Below are 20,229 nucleotides of genomic sequence, written 5' to 3' on the forward strand. Positions count from 1 at the left end.
ACTCATCCTGGCCATATGCTCTGCTAACCTGGGTGTGTTTTAGCCACCGAATTCTTCACCTTTGCTGGCGTGGCGGCCTGTCAACATCCTGGCCATACGCTCTGCCTTCCGCCACCAACAGGGTCCCCCGCCAAGTGCATTAACTGAAGCCTCTGTGACATTCATCTCTAGTTACCTTCAAAAATCCTCCCCTCATGGCAGGTAGCAGTGATCTGATCATGGTGCCCTGCCTGCCTTCCACCTGCACTGCCAAGGCCTCGGACCTGAGCTCCTCTACGCCTCTGTTATCGCCAGCACGAATATTTTTAAAGGGGGATTCCCATGTATGCTAAAACTTCTAAAATATTTTCTGCCTCATTCATAGATCTTCCTTGGAAAGTCTCATGGGGGAGAGGAAGGGAGGGGAGGACAGGGGAAGGGAGGGGATCCTACTCCAGACACAACATTACTGCAATCAGATAAAGTGGTTGCCTGTTTATTTCAGAGAAATGGTCCTAGACAATATGCATGTGTGGATGTCATGTGTATGCGCACACACACACACACACACACACACACACACAGAGAGAGACAGAGACACATACACAGGGGGCGGTGATCTAAATCTACTCATGGCAATTTAACTGCTAAGAGCTGTGGCTATGGTCCTCCAGCATTGTCTGGGCTGTCTGGCACTGTCCCTTGGCTCCCCTGAATCTCTCATAATGTTTCAACCCAGCCATGGAATCACTTTTATAGGTTTTTAACACCTAAAGTTTCAGGGTGTCCTTCTGCAAGTCCCATGCAGCAGTGATGATAAAACCATTCAGGATCTCAGGGCAAACTGCACAGGCACCTCCGTGAAGAAGCACACAGGAAACAGGGGTGGGGGTGTGGGGATGAGGTGGGGGACAGCTGAAGGTAAGGAGTCTGACACAGTGTCTCCTGGCATCTAAGGTCAAGCATCGTGGTGTCTCACCTCTCAATAAACTTCTGTAAAAACAGCTACGGTCAGTAGGACATAGGTGGCACACACCTTTAACCCCGGCACTGGAAGGCAGATGCAGTAAGATCTCTGTGAGTTCAAGGCCAGCCTGGTCTATAGTGAGAGTTCCAGGACAGCCAGGGCTACACAGAGAGATCTTGTCTCAAAAAAAACCCCTAAAACCTAAAACTAAAAACAAAAAAAAAAAAAAAAAACGAAGGAGTTCAGGGGGGAAGCTGTGGTTAGCATCGCAGAGCCTGAATTTCCTCTCCTAACCACACCACCGACTCACCAGCTTAAAAAAAAAGTTCCTATTCTAAGAACATCTTACATGCAACACTGCTCTAGTACAAAGACACACAGAGGTGGTGTGTGTGTGTGAGTGTTTCAATGAGTCAAGAGTTTCAGAATGGATTTACACAATCAAAAAGTTCACATTACCCGAGGAAGTAAGTCATGAACAAATTGAATAAAACTCAGGCTATCTTGTTGCCATTGGAAAGATTAAATTTATACTTCATAATTCCACTGAGAAACCCCGGGGAATCTCCCCAAATAAATCCAAATGAGTCCAGGTGTGGACCCTACCATGCATGGGTTTGCTTTAAAATTTTTTTTCTTTGTTAAGTATTTATTTTTACTTGATGTGTGTGTGGTTTTGCCTACATGTGTGTGTTTGTGTGCCATGTGCACGTACTATGTCTGTGGAGGCCAGCAGAAGGCATCAGATCCCCTGCAACTAGAGTTACAGACAGTTGTGAGTAGGCAAAGGCTGGTTCCATTTATGTATGGTCTGAGCATGTTGAGTGACGAGATTAAATATTATTAAATTGTGTTTTTTAAAAAGATTTATTTATCTACTGTATGAGTGCTCTATCTGCATGTACACCTGCATGCTGGAAGAGAGCATCAGATTACATTGTAGATGGTTGTGAGCCACCATGTGGTTGCTGGGAATTGAACTTAGGACCTCTGGAAAAGCAGCCAGTGCTCTTGACCTCTGAGACATCTCTCCAGCCCTAGCCTGCTTTAAGATAGGGTCTTACTATGAAAACCAAGCTGGCCTTGAACTCAGAGATCTGTCTGCTTAAGTGCTGGGACTAAAGATGTATACCATTATGTCTGGCCAGCTGTTTGGCATTTGAAGTAAATTAGAAAGTAAATTGTGACAAAGCACAGGGATACCTCATGAACAGCTGCTGTCTTTTGTTCTATGAGACAATAAAGTCCTTTGCTGACCACGTTGTGCTGTGATGATAAAAAGTCACCACAACATGAGGCACTGTATTAAAAGGGTGAAGCATCAGGAAGGTTGAGAACCACTGCTCTCTCTAGCTTTGAGACTCAGTGAAGCTATTATACCTGAGGGGCTGGTTCAGCTGAAGGATACAGCTAGCCCCATCAACAAAAAAGGCTTGATTCTTTTCTGTGGCAATGCCTGAGAGCACACCACACAACTAACCCTTCAAAAACTGAGCGAACTGGGCTACAGGTTTTTACGTCTCGCCAACTGACTAATGCTCCTTCAAGGATCCCAGCAACTCACTTCCGGAAAAAACATTTCCACAAACGGGCAGAAACTTCTTTCTGAGAGTTTTCAGAATCCTAAAGCATGGAGAAGGGGCTGGCAAGATGGCTTGGTGGGTAAAGGTGCTTGCTGCTAAGCCTGACACCTGAGGTCTATTCCAGGGTCTCACATAAAGGAGAGACCTAATACCCAAAGGCCTGCCCTCCATGTTCACGAGCACACACATCTACACATACACAGGATAATGAGGCAAAGCTTTGGACCACAGTTAATAGTGTAACAGGTAGTCATTTCCCAGCTTTGGGTTCCATTCACTGTGCATCCTGGGACAACAGAGAGCCCATGGACCCCCGGCTCAGGTAAGACCACAAGCCTTGCCATCCTCCATGCGGCTTTAGTGAGGTTGGAAAAGTGGCACACTGACCTTCAACCAGACTTGGTAGCCTTGGAGACAGTGGGATGCCAATTAAACCTTTTTTATGCCCATGGACTTTTCCTGTCTCATGATGACCCTGAGTGCTTTGTCACCAACTCATAGTGAGTGACAGTACCTACCTAAGCTGTATCTTCTCATCTGTTGTCCCATGGCACCTGTGATACCCAGCAAAGGGGACCACCAGACAGTTTCTTGTTTGCTTTGATACAAGGTGTTAGAAACAAAAGTGAGCTGAGTGTATTGTGGTGCATGCTTTTAATCCCAGCATTCAGGCGGATGTCTGTGAGTTCGAGGCCAGTCGGGTCTACAGAGTGAGTTTCAGGACTGCCAGGGCTACATAGTGAGATCCTGTCTCAAAGCACAAAATATTCGTTGCCCTTGCAGAGGACCTGAGTTCCCAGCATTCCACACGGTAGCTCACAGCTATTCCTAACTCCAATTCCAGGGGATTCAGTGCTCTTTTCCGGCTACCGTGACCTACACACATATAGGCAAAACACTCATACACATACAATGAAAATAAAGAAATTAAAAAAAAAAATTATAAAAATCCAGTTTGAGGTCAGTCTGGTCTACAGAGCTAGTTTCAGGACAGCCAGAACAGTTACAGTTTCAGGAGTAGGCAGAAAAACCCTGTCATGAAAAACCAAACAAAAACACAAAACAAAACAAGACAAAAAAAACCAACTACTACTGCAACAAAAACCAAACAAATCCAAAATTATAAAAACCCTATCTTTTACTACCAAAAGTTTGGTTTGGGGGCTTAGTGGAAGCAGCAAAGACCACCTTAGGAATCCCAGCAGTCGGAGCACTGGCTTCTCAATGTGTCCCTGATGGTTGTCCAGGAAGGCCTGGGCTGGGCTTTACACTGCAGGAAGAGGAGGTTCACACTGCCCTTATCTCTTCTTCCCCCCCCCCCCCCCCCCCCCCCCGCCTTGATGAGGACTCCATGGTGCATCCACACAGGCTGCTCAGAATTTGCAGTGTTTGGCAGCCTGTCCCTGGAACTGGCAGATGGGCCTGATTTCCCTGCAAGAGAGGCCCTGGGGGAACCCAGCAGGGTCTCTGGATTCTGGCCCTCCTCAAATTCTTTGTGCCAAGAGTAAGGTAAACTCAGAACTGTAGTAGTGTGGGTTAGTTAGGCTTTCTCCACCCGGCATTCTTTTTCTTGGGATGACCAAAAACAAAAAACAAAACAAAAAAACCCAAACAACAACAATAACAAAAAAATCTGGTTGCTGAAAGTAACTTTGTTACAGGATTTTTTTCTTATCTGTCTGTATTGTTCTATTTAAGTAGGATCTCACACCATAGTTCTAGCTGGCCTGGAACTCTTTATGTAGCCCACACTGGCCTCAAATTCACAGCAGTCCTTCAGACTCAGGATCAGGATGCTGGGATCACAGACATGCACCACTATATCCAACATCAAGCTTAGTGTGAGTAGTTTAGAAAGTAACACATTCCTGTCCATCCCATCTGCCGAGAACCTGTCTGTCGGATGTGGCCAGGAAAAAGAACTGGACATACAAGTCATCACATATTAATAATGTAATAAGATTAGTAACATAGCAGGGTATTACCTGTTTTCTAGGCACTTTTACATCAAAAGATATAAACCCACAGAGGATCCCAGAAAACCCTAACCAATAAAATTAAAGTTCTCTAGATTTGCTGACAGGAAGGGGCTGGCCAGAATGACTCTCTCTCTCTGGCCAGCAAGCAACTCTTCACCTGTGAACACTTAGGAAACCATTTTATTGATTTGATTGCTTGTTTACTTATTTTTATTTTTGCGGCAGGCTCCCCTGACTGCCTAGGCTGTTCTCCAGCTCCTTGCATTGCTGAGGAGACCTTGACTGTCCAGTTTGCTTGACTGTACCTCCCACAGGCTGAGATGGCAGCTTGTACTACCCCACTATGTCACGCAACCCAGAGCCATCCTGGCTGCCAGGCAAGCCCTGGAAGGACTCAGTTGCCCATCTAGCCGCAAAACCCTTTAGAATGTTCACCACAGGTACCCTACAAGCCAGGCCTAAGGTGGAACATTCCTATAATCTCAGCATTTGGAGGGCTGAGACCATGAGACCCTGTCTCAACAAAACAAACAGGCAAAAGGGAAAGAGCTAGCTAGTGTGCTGGCTTTGGTCCACAGCTAGTAATTTGAACTGATAGCTGGAAACTAGGGCTGGGATATGGCTCAGTGCCTGCTTCGGGTGCACAAGCGTAAGGATCAGTCTCTGCACCAATAAATAAATAGATAAATGGAGCCCAATGTCCAACCTGGTTCAAAAAGAATAATGTAGACCAGGTGTAGTGGCACACACCTTTAATCCTAGCACTCAGGAAGCAGAAACAAGAGAATCTCTAAGTTTGAGGCTAGCCTGGTCTTCAGAGTGAATTCCAGAGCAGCCAGGGATACCCAGTGAGACCATGTCTCAAAATAACAATAAGAATGAGGAAAAAAATATTTAATGAAAAGAAATGAAAACTTCATAGCTTTATATAACGCTTTAAAGGCTTCAAAATGATATTTTTTAAGATTTATTTTTAATTGTGTGTGTGAGGGGGAGAGCAAGTGAGTGCAGGTGTCTGTGGAGCCAGAAGAGAGAGTCAGATGCCCTGGAGCTGGAACTGTAGATGGTTGTGAGCCACCTGATGCGTGTGGTAGGAAATTATCCTAGTTCCCCCTGGAAGAACAGAGGGAGGTCAGCCAGGACTGCACAGAGAAACCATAGCTGAGGGTGGGGAGCTGTACCTCAGTGCTGATCCACTGGCATGAAACAATATTTATAACCTAATTGCATTATCAAGGAATATCTTCATTTGTCCCAATGGTGAGTGCGTGAATTCTAAGTTCTAGCACTGACCACTGGAGGAGTCAGAGGTTGGAGAGGCAAGCTTGCCTCAAAGGACAAGCTCTGTGAAGCCTGCAGAGGGGGAGGGAGAAGGCAGGAACATTGGAGAAGAAGCCAGTCTTTGTCCTGCCATGTGGTGGTATAAGTGGCATTGTTGAACTTTTCCAGCAAAGGGTTGCATCTAGAATACATTTTCAACTTCAAAACTAAGAGTGCATTTGACAATTTCTGTTCAGTCAGAGTGCTGGGAGCTGCTGGAGACTTCCAGGCCAAGTGCATTGCCAAAACAATGCAGTCTGTCTGGGATAAATTATGAGGGCACTGAGAACACAAAACAGAAAAACTTCAAAATAAGTTAACCAAAGAAATATGCTTGAACTATTCCAGCAATTTCCTGAAGGTTTTTTTTCCCCCAGTCTTACAGTGTTCCAGCCCCAGGACTGCGGGTTACTCTGGTGCACAGTCATTGAAATGGGAGAAAACAAAACAAAAAAAACCCAAAACTGAAAGATAGCAAATGAGACCAGGCTCTCCCTGCGGAGGCCATTCACTTGCTAAACAGGGCTATAAAAGGCTTTCTGTTGCCCTGTACCCCAGTTACCCAAAGTAGAATTCAAAATATCCGTTAACTCAAGAGGAAAAGCAGCTTCTGCTGAGCAGAGCAGGCTGTGTGGACCAGTCATCTGGAGTCCAGAGAGGAGACTGCAGCGACAGTCTCGGTATGAGCTCACACATGCAGTGGTAATGAGTCATGGTCCCTAGGACAAGACCACGGCCCCCTGGCTTCTACACTGCCATTGCAGGAGACTGGAGTGTTTCATAATGAGGTGTTTGAAATTGATATCTCACTATGTAGCCCTGGCTAGCCCAGAACTTTCCATGGAAACCAGGTTGATCTCAAACTCACAGAGACCTGCCTGCCTCTGTCTCCTGAGGGCTGGGACTAAAGGTATGCTCCCTCCCCCCCCCCCCACCACCATCACCACTCTACTCCTTCTACCTTCTCTCAACAAGCAACTCCATGCAGGGCTCTCGAAGCTCCCCAAACCCATTGCTCTGGATGCTCTGGATAAAGGTCTAGGGCAGGGCCAGTCTCTGCCACCAGGGTTACCATAATGGTACATCAGCTCCTCTGGGTCACTGTAGAGACACTTAAATGGCTTGCAAATGCAGCTTTAGGAAAGAAACACCCTAAAGGAGGCTCCAACACAGTCCTTCCTGATCACATGGAAGCAAGAACATTGCCTTAGGGTTTCTTTCTATGGCTGCGATGAAGCATGATGACCAAAGAGCAAGTTGGGGAGGAAAGGGTTTATTCGGCTTATACTTCCACATCACTGCTCATCCTCTAAGGAAGTCAGAGAGAGAACTCAAACAGTGAAGGAGCTGATGCAGAGGCCACGGAGGGATGCTACTTATTGGCTTGTTTCTCCCTGTCGTGCTCCTCCCTGGCTTGCTCAGCCTGCCTTCTTATAGAACCCAGGACCACCAGCCCAGGGAATGGCACCACCCACAGTGGGCTGGGCCCTCTCTCATTGATCACTAATTGAGAAAATGCCTTACAGCTGGATCTCATGGAGGCATTTCCTCAACTGAGGCTCCTTCCTCTCTGAGGACACTAACGCCTGTCAAGCTGACACACAAAACAAACCAGAACAAAGATGCTTCCTTCCCCCCTCCCTTTTTTGGTGTGTGTGCCCATGTGTTGGTGGATACACATGCATGTGTTTGCACTTGAGCATGGAGCCTAGAGTATTGTTCCTCAGGCACCAGCCACATTTCTTTATTGACAGCCTGTCACTAGCCCTGAACTCAACAACTAGGCTAGTCTGCAAGCTAGTCCAGCAAGCCCCAGGATCCACCTGTCCTCACTTCCCTAATACTGGGATTACAAGTGCAAGCTGCCACACTTAGTTTCTTTACTTCCCTGGTGGCAGCTGTTGACCTTTACTGTGTAAGTCATGACAAGCATCTGATGAAGACTGCTTGATGCAGCCCAGCAGTGGTCAGCCCAGCAGTGAGCCACACACCTTCGGCCCGCACTTGGGAGGCAGAGGCAGGTGGATCTCTGAGTACGAGGCCAGCCTGGTCTACGGAGTGAGTTCCAGGACAGCCGGAGCTATACAGAGAAACCCTATCTGGAAAACAAAACAAAAAATAAAGAGGAATGCCAGGCTTGTGACTGCTCAGAGGTTGGAGCACTTGCTGCTTTTCCAGGTCTCAAGATTGGTTCCCAGTACACACACAGTGGCCTACCACTGCCTGTAAGTCAATTTCCCAAGAGGACCCAAAGCCCCGAGGAGGCCACACCACACACTTGATGCACACATACACATTCAGACTCACACACACATATGCATAAAATCATCAATAAAAAACTCTTTGAAAAAGAATGCCCAAGCCCACAAATTAGCATACAAGTTGCCTGGCAGAAAGAATGCATGCCCTTATTAGGTTGGCATTCCCACTCCTCCAGAAGAGAAGCCATCACTGTCAAAGATATTCATTCAAGAGAGATTACAACACACCAGGGAACAAGCTACTCAGAGACCCAATACCACAGAGAACAGTTACCACAGAACCTGGACTATCCAAGTGTCTGAAGGAAATAAAACAAGATGCAAAAGGCAAATTTGAAAGTAAAAGCAACAGAGGTCACATTAGTAAGATGTTATCAGTGAAGGCCTGAAGAAGACTTCAGCGAAACTTCTAGAAATGGACACAGAGTTGCTGAAATTAAAAAGCTCAATAAACAAACTAACAGAATAAATAAAAGTTCCGCAAAAGTTCACATCTGGAGATAAAGAAACACAATGAGGTCAGAGAGATGGCTTAGTGAGCAAAAGCTCCTTCCACGCAGGCCCTGTTAATTGAGTTTGATCACCAGAACCCATGTAAAGGTGGAAGGAGAAAACTGACTCCTCATGTTTTCGTGTCACCCTCATGATGATGATAAAGAGGCCTGTGGGATACAATGAGGAACTACACACACATCTAACACAAGTCCATGAACCCTCAGAGACAGAAAAATAAATAATTTTTGAAACTTTTTGTTTGTTTGTTTGTTTTGAAAACAATGTTTCTCTGTGTAATAGCCCTGGCTGTCCTGACACTTTTTTTTTTTTGTAGATCAGGCTGGCCTCAAACTCAGAGAGATACACTTGCCTCTGCCTCCCCCTACTTCTGGGTGCTGGGACTAAAGATATGTGCCACCACACCTGGCAATTTTTGAAGCTTTAATGTCTAAAGTTTCCTTGCATTTATAAAGCAAATAGCTACTCAAGCACGCCTGAGCAGAGGAAATTAAAAACAAAAACTATGAGTTCTGAAATACGATAACCACGCCACAGAACATCAAAGACAAACATGAGGTCTCAGCCGATAGAGAATAAAGCCAGCTCTTCTCGGAGGAATGCAGTTAAGTAGATGACAAGTTCCTAACAGAGTATGGGGTGATTGACAAGGAAATGATAAAAAAGTCAGCCTAGAATTTCAGACCTAGCTAAACTATCACATCAGCATGAGGCCAAAACAAAGACACTGGGGTTGGGGACCACTCAAACTCCTGGTAGAAAAAAAAAATTAAACAATGGATCATCCAGGAAGAAGGACATTTAGTTCAGAAAGGAGTGTCAATAGTAACACCTGGTGGCCTGCATCATATTGGCATTAGCACTGTGGATAGGGAGTGAGTAATAGCTGTTCCTTTAGAAGGAACCTAGGCCGCCTAGTCCAGGCTAGTTCACACCTCTGTGTACTGGATCTTCACACTAAGGCCTTGTACTGATTCCCATTGTTGAGTTTAGTCAGCCCACCACTCTACTCACTTCTGCTTCTCTCATATCAAGAGCCTTGGCCAACAGCAAGGAGTTTGTTCAGTGCAGCCCAGTGGTAGAGCCAAATGGTTACCTGGCAAGAACTATGACCACGAAGCACAGAATACCCCAGGACCCCACCCCCATCCCCAATACTGGCAGTGCCCATGTAGGCTACTTGACCTCTAATACAGTCTCAGCCCCACTTTTTTCCTATTTGTATAGCTGTGGGGTGATTTTGGGGAAGGCTGAGACCAACAATTTTTCAGTGCACACTTTTTGAGAAAGGGGCTTCAGAACACCCCAGAAGGTCACAGTCACCCTACATCCTGCTTCTGAAATGCTTCGGGGTCCCCGTTCTCTCCACTCCAGGCTCCCCATCTTCTCTCGCAAAGCCACACATGCAGTGGGCCCTCTGCAGTGCGAGAGGAGTTCTCCACAGCCCAGTTGCTCTGCCTCTAAGCCACCTTTTCAATCCCTCCCATCTTCCCTGTCCAAGTCACAGCTCTCCGTGTGTGTGTGTGTGTGTGTGTGTGTGTGTGACAGTGCACATGTGGAGGTCAGTGGACAACGTGTGGGAGGGAGTTAGTTCTCTTTTTCCACCACATGGGTCCTTAAGACTAAACTCAGATCGCCAGGTTTGGTGGCAAATGCTTTTACTCGCTGAGCCATCTCAATGGTCCGTCATCTTCTCTTTCTCTCTCTTTTAAAATTATTTGTTTTTGAGGAAGAATCTTACTACGTAAACGTTTTTGGTTTTTGACCTCCAAGTCACTATGTAGCACATACTGGCCTCAAACTCACAATCTTCGGCATCTGGTGCTAGGAGTATAGACAGACGGCATCAGGACGGCATCACACCACCATGCCACGTCTGGCTTTGAAGGTCAGTCTCGAATGTAAACTTGATGGGATTGAGAAATACCCACTAGACAAGCCACTTCTAGGCGAGTCTGTAAGGACTTGTGCAGAGGGAGCTGAGGGCTCTGGCACAGCCGATGGATTAAGCCTTCCACTGAGCCAGCATTTGAGCAGAGCACTGGGAGAAGATGGGCTATATCAGGTAAGGCCTGGCTGGAGAAAGCAGGTCACTGGACATGTGTCTCCAAGGAGCCTATGTTGTCCTGCCCTCTGTCTGGGTCTCGTTTTGCTAGCGTCTGTGATGTGAACTGCTCCTCTCCATCATGCTCATCCTGACAGGACAGAAAGAAACTTCTAGAACCTTGAGCAAAGTCTTTCCTTCCTCTAGCTGTTTCTGCCAGGCATTTGGTCACAGTCACAATGACACTAACAGGGCCACTTGCTTCTCATAAAATGTTTGCCATTCCATATCCAACCGCTTCCCACTCTGTATCTCCTCTTGTCTGGAGCCCTCATGAAAGCATCTTTTATGATCTAACTGGTGTGAAGTGGTCCTCACCCAACGAGTACTCTGTGAACGCCTAGATGCTTGGAACTCCTTGAGGCCACATAGATTCACTTGATCAGCAGAACATTAAAGCCATGGGTGGTGGCCACATGCCTCAGATCCCAACATTTGTGAGCCTGAAGCATGAGGACTGTGAGCTGGAAGCCAGCCTGGGCTACTTAGCAAGCTGTGCTTCCAAAAACTCGACGTAGGGCTGGTGAAATGGCTCAGCGGGTCAAATGCATAGGCTTGATGGCCTGAGTTTGATCTGCAAAAGTCACAGTGGAGAGAACTGTCTCCCAAAAGTTGTCCTCTGACCTTGGCGTGAGAACTGTGACACACACAGCAAGGGGCATAAAAGTGCGTGCGCGCACACACACACACACACACACACACACAATGATAATACTCCTCTAGCAGAGCTAAGGAGTGGTAGCCTTATGTGTCCAAGATAAACAACTGCGGTGTGGTCCTTGGGCTGGGACAGAGCTAGGCCACCCCATTACCATTCATCACAGGCCATGGCGACCTCAGGCAACCCCTGAGGTGGGTAATAATATTTCTTAGGCAGAAACCTCAGAGATAAAGTAAATCGCCTCCTGACTTCCCACTAGTAAGGTAGGGATACATTCTGCGAATGGGTGCATGGCTTCCTGCCCCACAGGAGCTAAAGTGTTTTTGGTTCACTGGCTATTTTTGCAAATCAACTCAAAAGCTGCAGGTTCACTTTTAGAAGGGAATACAGGCTCCACAGCTCTGACTCCTGATTATAGGCCAAAAATAAACAAGAATAACAAAGTATCTTTAGGGATCCACTTATAAAAGACCAATATCAATGTCTTAGATTTTCCTTTTAATTTTCTATAATTTTCTCTTGTTTTAAATGAAAAGCATTTTAGCTTGGTGTGTCTCAGGAACCTGAGGGGCAGAGGAAGGTGGATCTGTGGGCTGGAGGGCAGCTTGGTCTATACAGTGAAACCCTGTCTCAAGAAAGCAAAGTGTTGGGCTGGAGAAATGGCTTAGCAATTAAGAGCACTGGTTGCTCTTCCAAATGACCAAGTTTCAATTCCCAGCAACCACATGGCACATGGTAATTTCAGTTCCAGGGGATTTGACCCCCTCTTACAGACACAAATGCAGGCAGAACACTAATATACCTAAATATAAATGGGCCTAAAGATAAATAAATCACTGCTGGGTAGTGGTGGTGGTGCACGCCTTTAATCGCAGCATTCAGGAGGCAGAGATGGATGGATCTCTGAATTTGTGACCAGCCTGGTCTACATAGAAAGTTCTAGGACATCCAGCATTACACAGAGAAACCCTGTCTCAACTTCCCCCTCCAACCCTCCAAAAAAGCAAAGAAAGTGTTTTTAAACTCTTTTAGGTTCCAAGATGAAGCTGCAGTTGCAAAATGTATTTCCTGCATTTGTACCGACCACTTCCTCTTTTTATATCTATCTATACATATTTAATTGTTTTCTAGACTGCTGGCAGCCAATGGATGTCCCAGGCACTGACAGGGTCACATCATTGCTGTCTTTAAGAACCTTGCCTTCCATGGCCTTCCTGAGGCCTGAAGGATTCCGTCAGAGAACTAGTCATTTTTTATCCGAAACAAAATTAGGGCATGAAAGATGCTGACACATTCAATAAAGATGTCGACACAGTAGCACAGTGATGGCAGAGGAAGCACACAGCCATGCCATTCCAGATGTGTCCAGTGCTGAAGGGGGGTGTGGACTGGAGACACACTATTCCCTCAAATGGTGAAAAAAAAAAATTAATGCTCTGCTGCCCCTCTGGCTCCAGTCTCAGCAGATCTGTGCCCTGTGACCTGCCCAGGTTCAGGCACTGGGACTGTGTTCTTAGGGTGGCAGTGTCCTAGGCTGCCCACTGCAAGGGTCTGTGACAATTATCAGACAATCATGTGAGCCAAGTACCTTCTTGCTTAATGACAGCAGATGTTCTTGGGCTTCAGTTTTATTTTTCTTTAAAACATTTTATCAAATAATCTAAGACACATTAAAACACACACACACACACACACACACACACACACACACACACACACACACAGTCTACGGATTTCTAAAATCCCTGGCTGTCCTGGAACTTGCTCCACAGACCAGGCTGGCCTAGAACTCAAGAGCTCCATCTGCATCTGCCTCCTGAGTGCTGGGATTAACAGCGTGTGCATCATCCTATCTCTGGTACATTTCCTTAATTGATTATTGATATGGGAGGACCTAGCTCACTGTGTGTGGGTGGTGCCAGCCCTGGGCTGGTGGTCCAGGCTGTATAAGGAAGCAGGCTGAGCAAGCCATGGGGAGCATCCAGTAAGCAGTGCCCTCCACCGTCTCTGCTTCCATTCCCACCCCTGCTCCCGCTTGAGTTCTCCTTACTCTCCTTCATGATGGATTAAAAATTACGAGATGCAATACCTCCTTTCCTCCCCACATTGCTTTTGGTTATGGTATTTTGGTTATGGTATTTATCAAGGCAATGAAAAAGCAAACCAGGACAGGCTTCACAGTGAGTTCTGAGCCAGGGCTACATAGTGAGACCCTGTCAAAAAAATAAATAAATAAATAAATCAAAACTAAAGTCTGAAATCAGGGTCGAACAAGATGGCTCAGAGGGGAAAGGCGCTTGCCGCCAAGTCCGACAATCTGAGTTCAATCCCCAGAACCCTTGAGGAGGAAGGAGACATTCAACTCCTAAAAGCTGTCCTGTGACCTCCACTGGCATAGTCACCCCCAGCCCCTATGAATAACTAAATACACAAACAGATGTATGTAAAATGCTGGTCTCAGCTCTGTGGGAAAACGTGTGACAGATTCTAATTCCATGTCCAGGACCTAAATCAACCAACAATTCTCCCTTCACCAAGACTCAGGACCGCCTCCGATCTGACTTCAAAATGGAGACATTTGTGTTACGTCTTCAAATCAACTACCTTCACACTCTAACACTTTTACGTTTTTTTATTGTTCTTACTTCCGGGAGGGGTGATTTGAGACAGTCTTTCTCTGTATCCTAGGCTGGCCTGGAATTTGCTGTGCTGCCCATTCTGGACGTGAACCATCCTGAGTGCCAGGATTACAGCTGTAATGTCCCCCCCTCTTCAAACGTTTACAAGTCATATTACCAAAGAAAAACAAGAGGCACAGTCTCACAGAAACTTGTCTGCTCTTTGGCATTTATGTTGATTTAACTTAAACAAAAGTTTAAAACAACAACAACAAAGAAAAACTTGTTTTATAAAAAACAAGTTTGTTTTTTTCTGGCTGGCCTGGAACTCTGTAGACAAGTCTGGCCTCAAAGACATGGAGATCCATCTGTCTCTGCCTCCCTGTCTCTGCCTCCCAAGTCCTGGGATTAAAGGTGAATATCACCACACCTGGCAATAATTTAACTTTTAAGTATTTCCTCAAATTGAGTTATGAAACAAAAAGGCCTCATGAGTAAACCAGAGAGAAGGTGGCCCAGGTGGTGGTGGCACACACTTGGTATCCTTGCAGGCGGATCTCAGCTAGAGGCCAGCATGGTCCACAAAATGAGTTCCAGGACTACACAGAGAAACCTTGTCTCTCCCCCTTCACCTCCCCTCACACGCACACAAAAGAAGAAGGAAGAATGGGAGGGGGTGAACTAACATTAAATATCTAGAGAGTTCTGACTAGTCACCACTCTTGAAGTGTGAAAAGAAGCCACATAAACTTTTTGAGGCTAAGTGGGACCCATAAATTGAGACTATAGCCACAGAAGAATCATATCTGCAAGGAAGGTAAAGGAGTTGGCTCAGTGGTAAAGACACATGCTACCAAGCCTGACAATCTGAGTTCTATCCCCAGCACCCACATGGTAAAAGGAGAGAATCAACTTCTGAAGAAAGCTGTGGGAGACACACACAGACACACACACAGACACACACACATGTTCAAACACATGCAGGCATGCACATAGGTTAAATTCTCTTAAAAAAAAAAAAAAAAGTAGATAGTGACTTAGTGACTGAGGAAGATACCAGACATCAACAGGTCTCTCCATACACATATGCACGTGAATATGTACATATGCATACACTATAGACACACACACACACCATCACATGGAAAACAAGAAATTGATACTATAATTTATAAAAACAAATAGAAAACCTAACTCAACTGCTATTTTCTATTTCTGCAGCTGCCTGTGGCCACTGACTATAGATTCTGTTAGACAATGCTCTGTCCTACAGTAGAAGTTACAGAAGAGACAGCAGTCACATGACAGGGCCAGGTTTTCCACCAGCCTTTGGATGCACTTGAATTTAACATGGGTGTTTAGGAAACAGTATACTTTCTGTTGGGAAGCTGCTTCACAGGGTGTTAGTTTTGATGACCTTCCCCTCCCAACCCCTACCGGGCTGGCAAACCATGGCACTGTTGGAACTCCAGGGCGACCTCTGCCGTGCTTATCCAGCGTGGCTTGATTCTAAGCCGTGTCACAGCAACCCTGACATCACAGTTTTGCGACTTGAAAGTCATTCCAGAGTCTTCTACGGGGAAACGTCACTGCTCGCTGAGCATTGAGGAGGCCAGAGGGCAAGTCCCTTTAAGGCCGAAATGGCAATGTCTTGCCAGCACCTGAGACACCAACACCTTGCCACAGTAAAGAACAAAGGGCCAGGAATGGATTCAAACAGTTCAAATATTAGACATCCCATCTACTTGCTACATGTCCTGAAAAATAAGACGTAGGCCTGGGTGTGTAGCCCTGTTGGTGTGTAGCTTGCTTGCCTGGCATGCTTAGGGAACCGAGCTGTCATCCTGGTACTTGTTAAAGCCAGCCTGGTCTTCAAATGGAGACCCTGTCTCAAAAAGTAAAATATAAAACCAAACCTCTAAAACAAATACCAAAACCTCCTATCTCTGGAGTAGGACCAAGGCCTAAGGGAGGTATCCCCTGGCTGGTATCCCCTATCTTGCTCAGTAGTTTCATAAAGTTCATGGAGCTGCCCCCATGTGATGTGCTCTTCTTAGCTGGACTGGCTGGTTGGCCCCCAGGATCCAATGGGCTCTGCTTCCCAAGTGCTGGGATTCAGGCATGCACTACCATGCCTGGTCTTTACATGGGTATTCAATGCAAGCCCTTCACCCACTGAGTCATCTCCCCAGCCTCAAAAGGGAGCTTGAGGGTTTGTGCTGGGGAAAGGATATGATCTGTTTTTACTAAAACCAGAAGATATATTCCAACATATTTAGATTCAAACATATCTAGATCAAGCAAAGCTGGTGAGCCTGGACTATTTGACAGCTGTGTCTTGGTAAAGGACAGGTTGAACAAAGGACAACATGCAGCGTGTCCTCTTCTTCGTCACCAGACCTCTGAGAAGACAGAATCCAGGTAACATCCAAATACACACTCCTGCCCAGAGAGAAACAAAACCCTTCCAGGGAATTACCAGGCTCCCGGCCACAGACGAAAGTGTCAAAAGGGGATTGTTTATGGAGGAAGTTTGAACACAGAACTGTGGCAATCGTGACATAGAGCCACAGTAAGACGGACAGTGACGTCTTCAGAAAGAAAAGATTCAGCTCATACCTAGACCCAGACATTCAAGCAAACTTATACTACATACACATGCTCTGGGCTGTCAAGCACAATCTAGATTCCACACAAATGTATCCTGGGAGACACATCACAGCGTTCTATAAACTATGGCTGGTTGCTAGATCAGGAAGGTGAGCTGAGTCCAACACATTCAGACCACTTAATCTGAGGAAATTTGGGGAGAGAGAGACATCTGTGTAGAGTCAGACTGTCGGAAGTAGCAATGGAAAGCAGGGTGTGGCCACGCACCCCTGAAATTTCAGCATTTGGGGGTTGGGGCAGGAGGGTAGCCAGCTTAGGCTAGGTAGGAAAACCTGTTTCAAGAAACAAAGCAAAGATAACAACAGGGAATTCAACGAGAAAAGCTGACATCATGTCTCCACCTGGCCTGCGGTGGACAGCAGATTTTAGGTCATCTTTAAAGCAAAAGGACTTAAAATATTCAGTGTTTGGACCTCAATGCTTGTGGTCTGATATCTGTGGCTCCCAAATTAGGATCCTCACGTTCCTGGGGAGGGTGGCCATAGAACTTTCAGGAAAAACAACAATAACAAAACCAATGCTTCATGCTCAGGAAAGATAAATCATGGAAATATGCAAGTAGTTCAGGTAGCAATTCAACTTAGCAGTAAATCAAACATCCTACACTGGGGGTGAGGGGATGGCCCAGTCAGTAAAGTGTCTGAAGTGCTAGCATGAGACCAAAGTTTGCATTATCAGGACTATAAACAACAAAAAAAAACCAAACAAAAAGACAAGCAAAGAACGCTAATAACCACACCCACCAGGGGCAGGGGCATCCACCTGTAACCTCACTGTGGAGCAGGGTGGAGGCAGGCAGATCCAGGGGCGGCTGGAAGGCAGCTGAGCCAAAGCAGCAAGCTTCGGCTTCAGAGAAAATAAAAACCCGCCAGGATCAAAGAAGGAGTAGAGAATAAAGCATTCAATGGGGACTGGAGAGATGGCTCAGTGGTTGGGAGCCGTTTCCTCTCTCTGGAATCTATGTCCCTCAGGGTCTATGCTGCAGTAACTCCAGCTCTGAGGAATCTGACACCCTCTTCTGGTCTCTGCAGGCACTGTGCACACATGGTACAGAAACATACATTCAGGCAAATGCCACACACAAAGTAAAATAAAGATATTTTGGCCAGGCAGTGGTGTTGCACGCCTTTAATCCTAGCACTTGGGAGGCAGAGGCAGGCGGATTTCTGAGTTCGAGGCCAGCCTGGTCTACCGAGTAAGTTCCAGGACAGCCAAGGCTATACAGAGAAACCCTATCTCGAAAAACAAAAAAAAAAAACAAACAAAACAAAAAAAAAAAAAAAAAACAAACAAAAAAAAAAAAAAAAGAAAAAGAAAAAGAAAAAAAGATATTTTGGCAAAACAAGAAAAGAGCCACAATTTCTTTAATGATAAAAAAGACACTAAAATCAGTCTTTGACTTCCTCCTCCCTCCCTTGCCCTTCCATTCTTCTTGTTTTCAGTCAAGGTCTCCAGTAGCCCTAGCTGGCCTTGAACCTCAGTCCTCCAGACTCCACCTCCCATGTGCTCTGACTGGAGGCCTCTACCTTTACAATTTAAGTGGAAAAAATGCTGAAGTACTCTCCACAATCAAGAGGAAGATAAAGAAAGCCACAAAGACTACTGTTCTCTGTACAAGGAGGTCACAGAGCATGGAAGATAAGAAAAATAATTACAAAGTACAAAGACAGAGGAAGTGGAAGACTACCACCAGCACTGGCTGCTGCCGGAAAGCCAAACCAGGGTCACCGTGGGAGGCTCCGGGCTCTGAGAGTGATATGTAGCCTACATTCTAGACATCCGGGAGTTAAGGTCTCAGAAGCAGTGTTGATGGGTGCTGGGACTCCTACCCAGGCTCCCTGGAAGAGCAGCCACTGCTCTCAACCACAGAGCCATCCCTCTAGATCAGAATTTTTCAGGTTTTTTTGTTTGCTTGTTTGTTTTTGAGACAGAGTCTCATATATCCTAGAATGGAGTCAGGCCCACTGAAAGCCAAAGATGACCTCTAACGCTTGACACTCCTGCTCCTGCTCCCAAGTGCTGGGATTTCAGGCCTGAAAGCACCACTCTCAACTAGGCAACATTTTTAAAATCTGAAGAGAGGCTGTCTGCCATCAACTCGATGATTCCTGGGCCCTATGGGGTGGAACCCCCTCAATAAAGTTACCCTCTGCCCAGGCCACAGGAGTGCTACTGGTCACAAAGACACACGTATATAAATGATTGCAACTTTAAAAGAAATTTAAGCAACACTTTAAATTCCTAGTTAGTAGGAATTTATGGTAAGTATGGTCACTTAAAATTGAATGTCTTTTGGTAAAGTCTACCCTCATGATGTCAAGAATATGCATTTTAGTATGCTAAGAAATTAAACACACTCACAAAACCAAATGTACACATTCACACGCTCACCCTTCCAACTGGAAGGCACAATGTGAACAACTTGAGGCATTTCGAACTCATCTGGCAGAACCAAGTGGCACCATGAAAAGCTGTTCCAGGGGAAAGTTCAGACTGCGATGCCCAAATGGCCCTGGGCACCATGAATGAATGCCACCATTTAAAGGCATAATTGTGTTTACATTATCTTGATGACTTTCATAAAAAGAAAATGGGCTTCTAGGGAAAATCCACACGCCCTGGCCCCAGGGAAGACAAGGGAGCACTTTATGTCTGAGCCATCCGAGAGGAAAGCTCTGTAGACTTCCAAATGCCCCTCTTGCCACAGCCTCCTGGGTAGCAGCCCAAATGAACCCATGACACAACTAAGCAGAGGGATCAGCCTTTCTGATGACGTTGAGCTGCCGACTCCCCTTCATAGGCTGAGATGGCTGCTTCAGCTCACACGGAACTTGGCCTTCAACAAGCCACTAGGGAAGAACATGGCCTCCTGGACCACACCCGTTGTGACGTGTCCAGGTCTCCCCATTAGACTCCTTGGTGACTAAGCACATCACCTCAACCCTGGTCCCAGGGTGATGACATAAAATGAAACCCTTCCTCCCCTCAGGTACCCTCTTGTGGTTATGTCTGAAAGAGGAAGCTGAGGCCAGGCCTCTCAGCGGCTGTGCAGGAAGCACGCTCCGGGGAAGTGAGACTGGGACCCCTCACCTTTTCCACATCTGCCTTGGTCACGTTGATGTCAGCATCCATCTTCTCAAAGTACTGCTGTGCCCGGTCAGCCTCCTTACAATCGCGCTCAAACCTCCTCTTACTCTGCAGACAGAACATAGCCAAGCCTGCTGGTCACCCATCCACCCTGCCACCTCACCACCTCTAGAGAGACCCCCTCCCCCACAGCCATTCTCCCAGGAACCCACCCCTCATGCTTCATCCTTTCCAGAAGTGACCTAAGTACTTGTCTATACTGGAATGACCCCTCTCTGTCTCTGCACAGGAGTTACCCGTCTCTACCAGACACTTTTTAAGAAGTGTGTACACCTGCTGCTTGCACATGAAGAGGTCAGAGGTCAACACCAGCTGTCTTTCTCAATCACTCTCTACTCTGCTTTAAATAAATAAATAAAGATTGCTTTTCATTTTGATTGTGTGTGGTCATGTGTGCACCGGAGTGCAGTGTAGGTCCCTTCAGAAC

At 46.2% G+C, this 20,229-nt stretch overlaps 1 protein-coding gene across 20 annotated transcripts in view; it reads right to left on the reverse strand.

Moving 5' to 3' along the window:
• Fnbp1 (formin binding protein 1) overlaps positions 1-20,229 on the reverse strand; it is a 113,179-nt gene that overhangs the window by 34,970 nt on the left and 57,980 nt on the right. For all 20 annotated transcript variants that reach the window (XM_034494091.2, XM_034494090.2, XM_034494089.2 and 17 more), the window contains one exon: positions 19,746-19,850. In XM_034494091.2, coding sequence (XP_034349982.1) covers positions 19,746-19,850 — 105 coding nt within the window. The remainder of the gene's footprint in view (positions 1-19,745; positions 19,851-20,229) is intronic.

This window comes from Arvicanthis niloticus, chromosome 2 (assembly GCF_011762505.2).
Source record: "Arvicanthis niloticus isolate mArvNil1 chromosome 2, mArvNil1.pat.X, whole genome shotgun sequence".
Lineage (NCBI taxonomy): Eukaryota > Metazoa > Chordata > Mammalia > Rodentia > Muridae > Arvicanthis > Arvicanthis niloticus.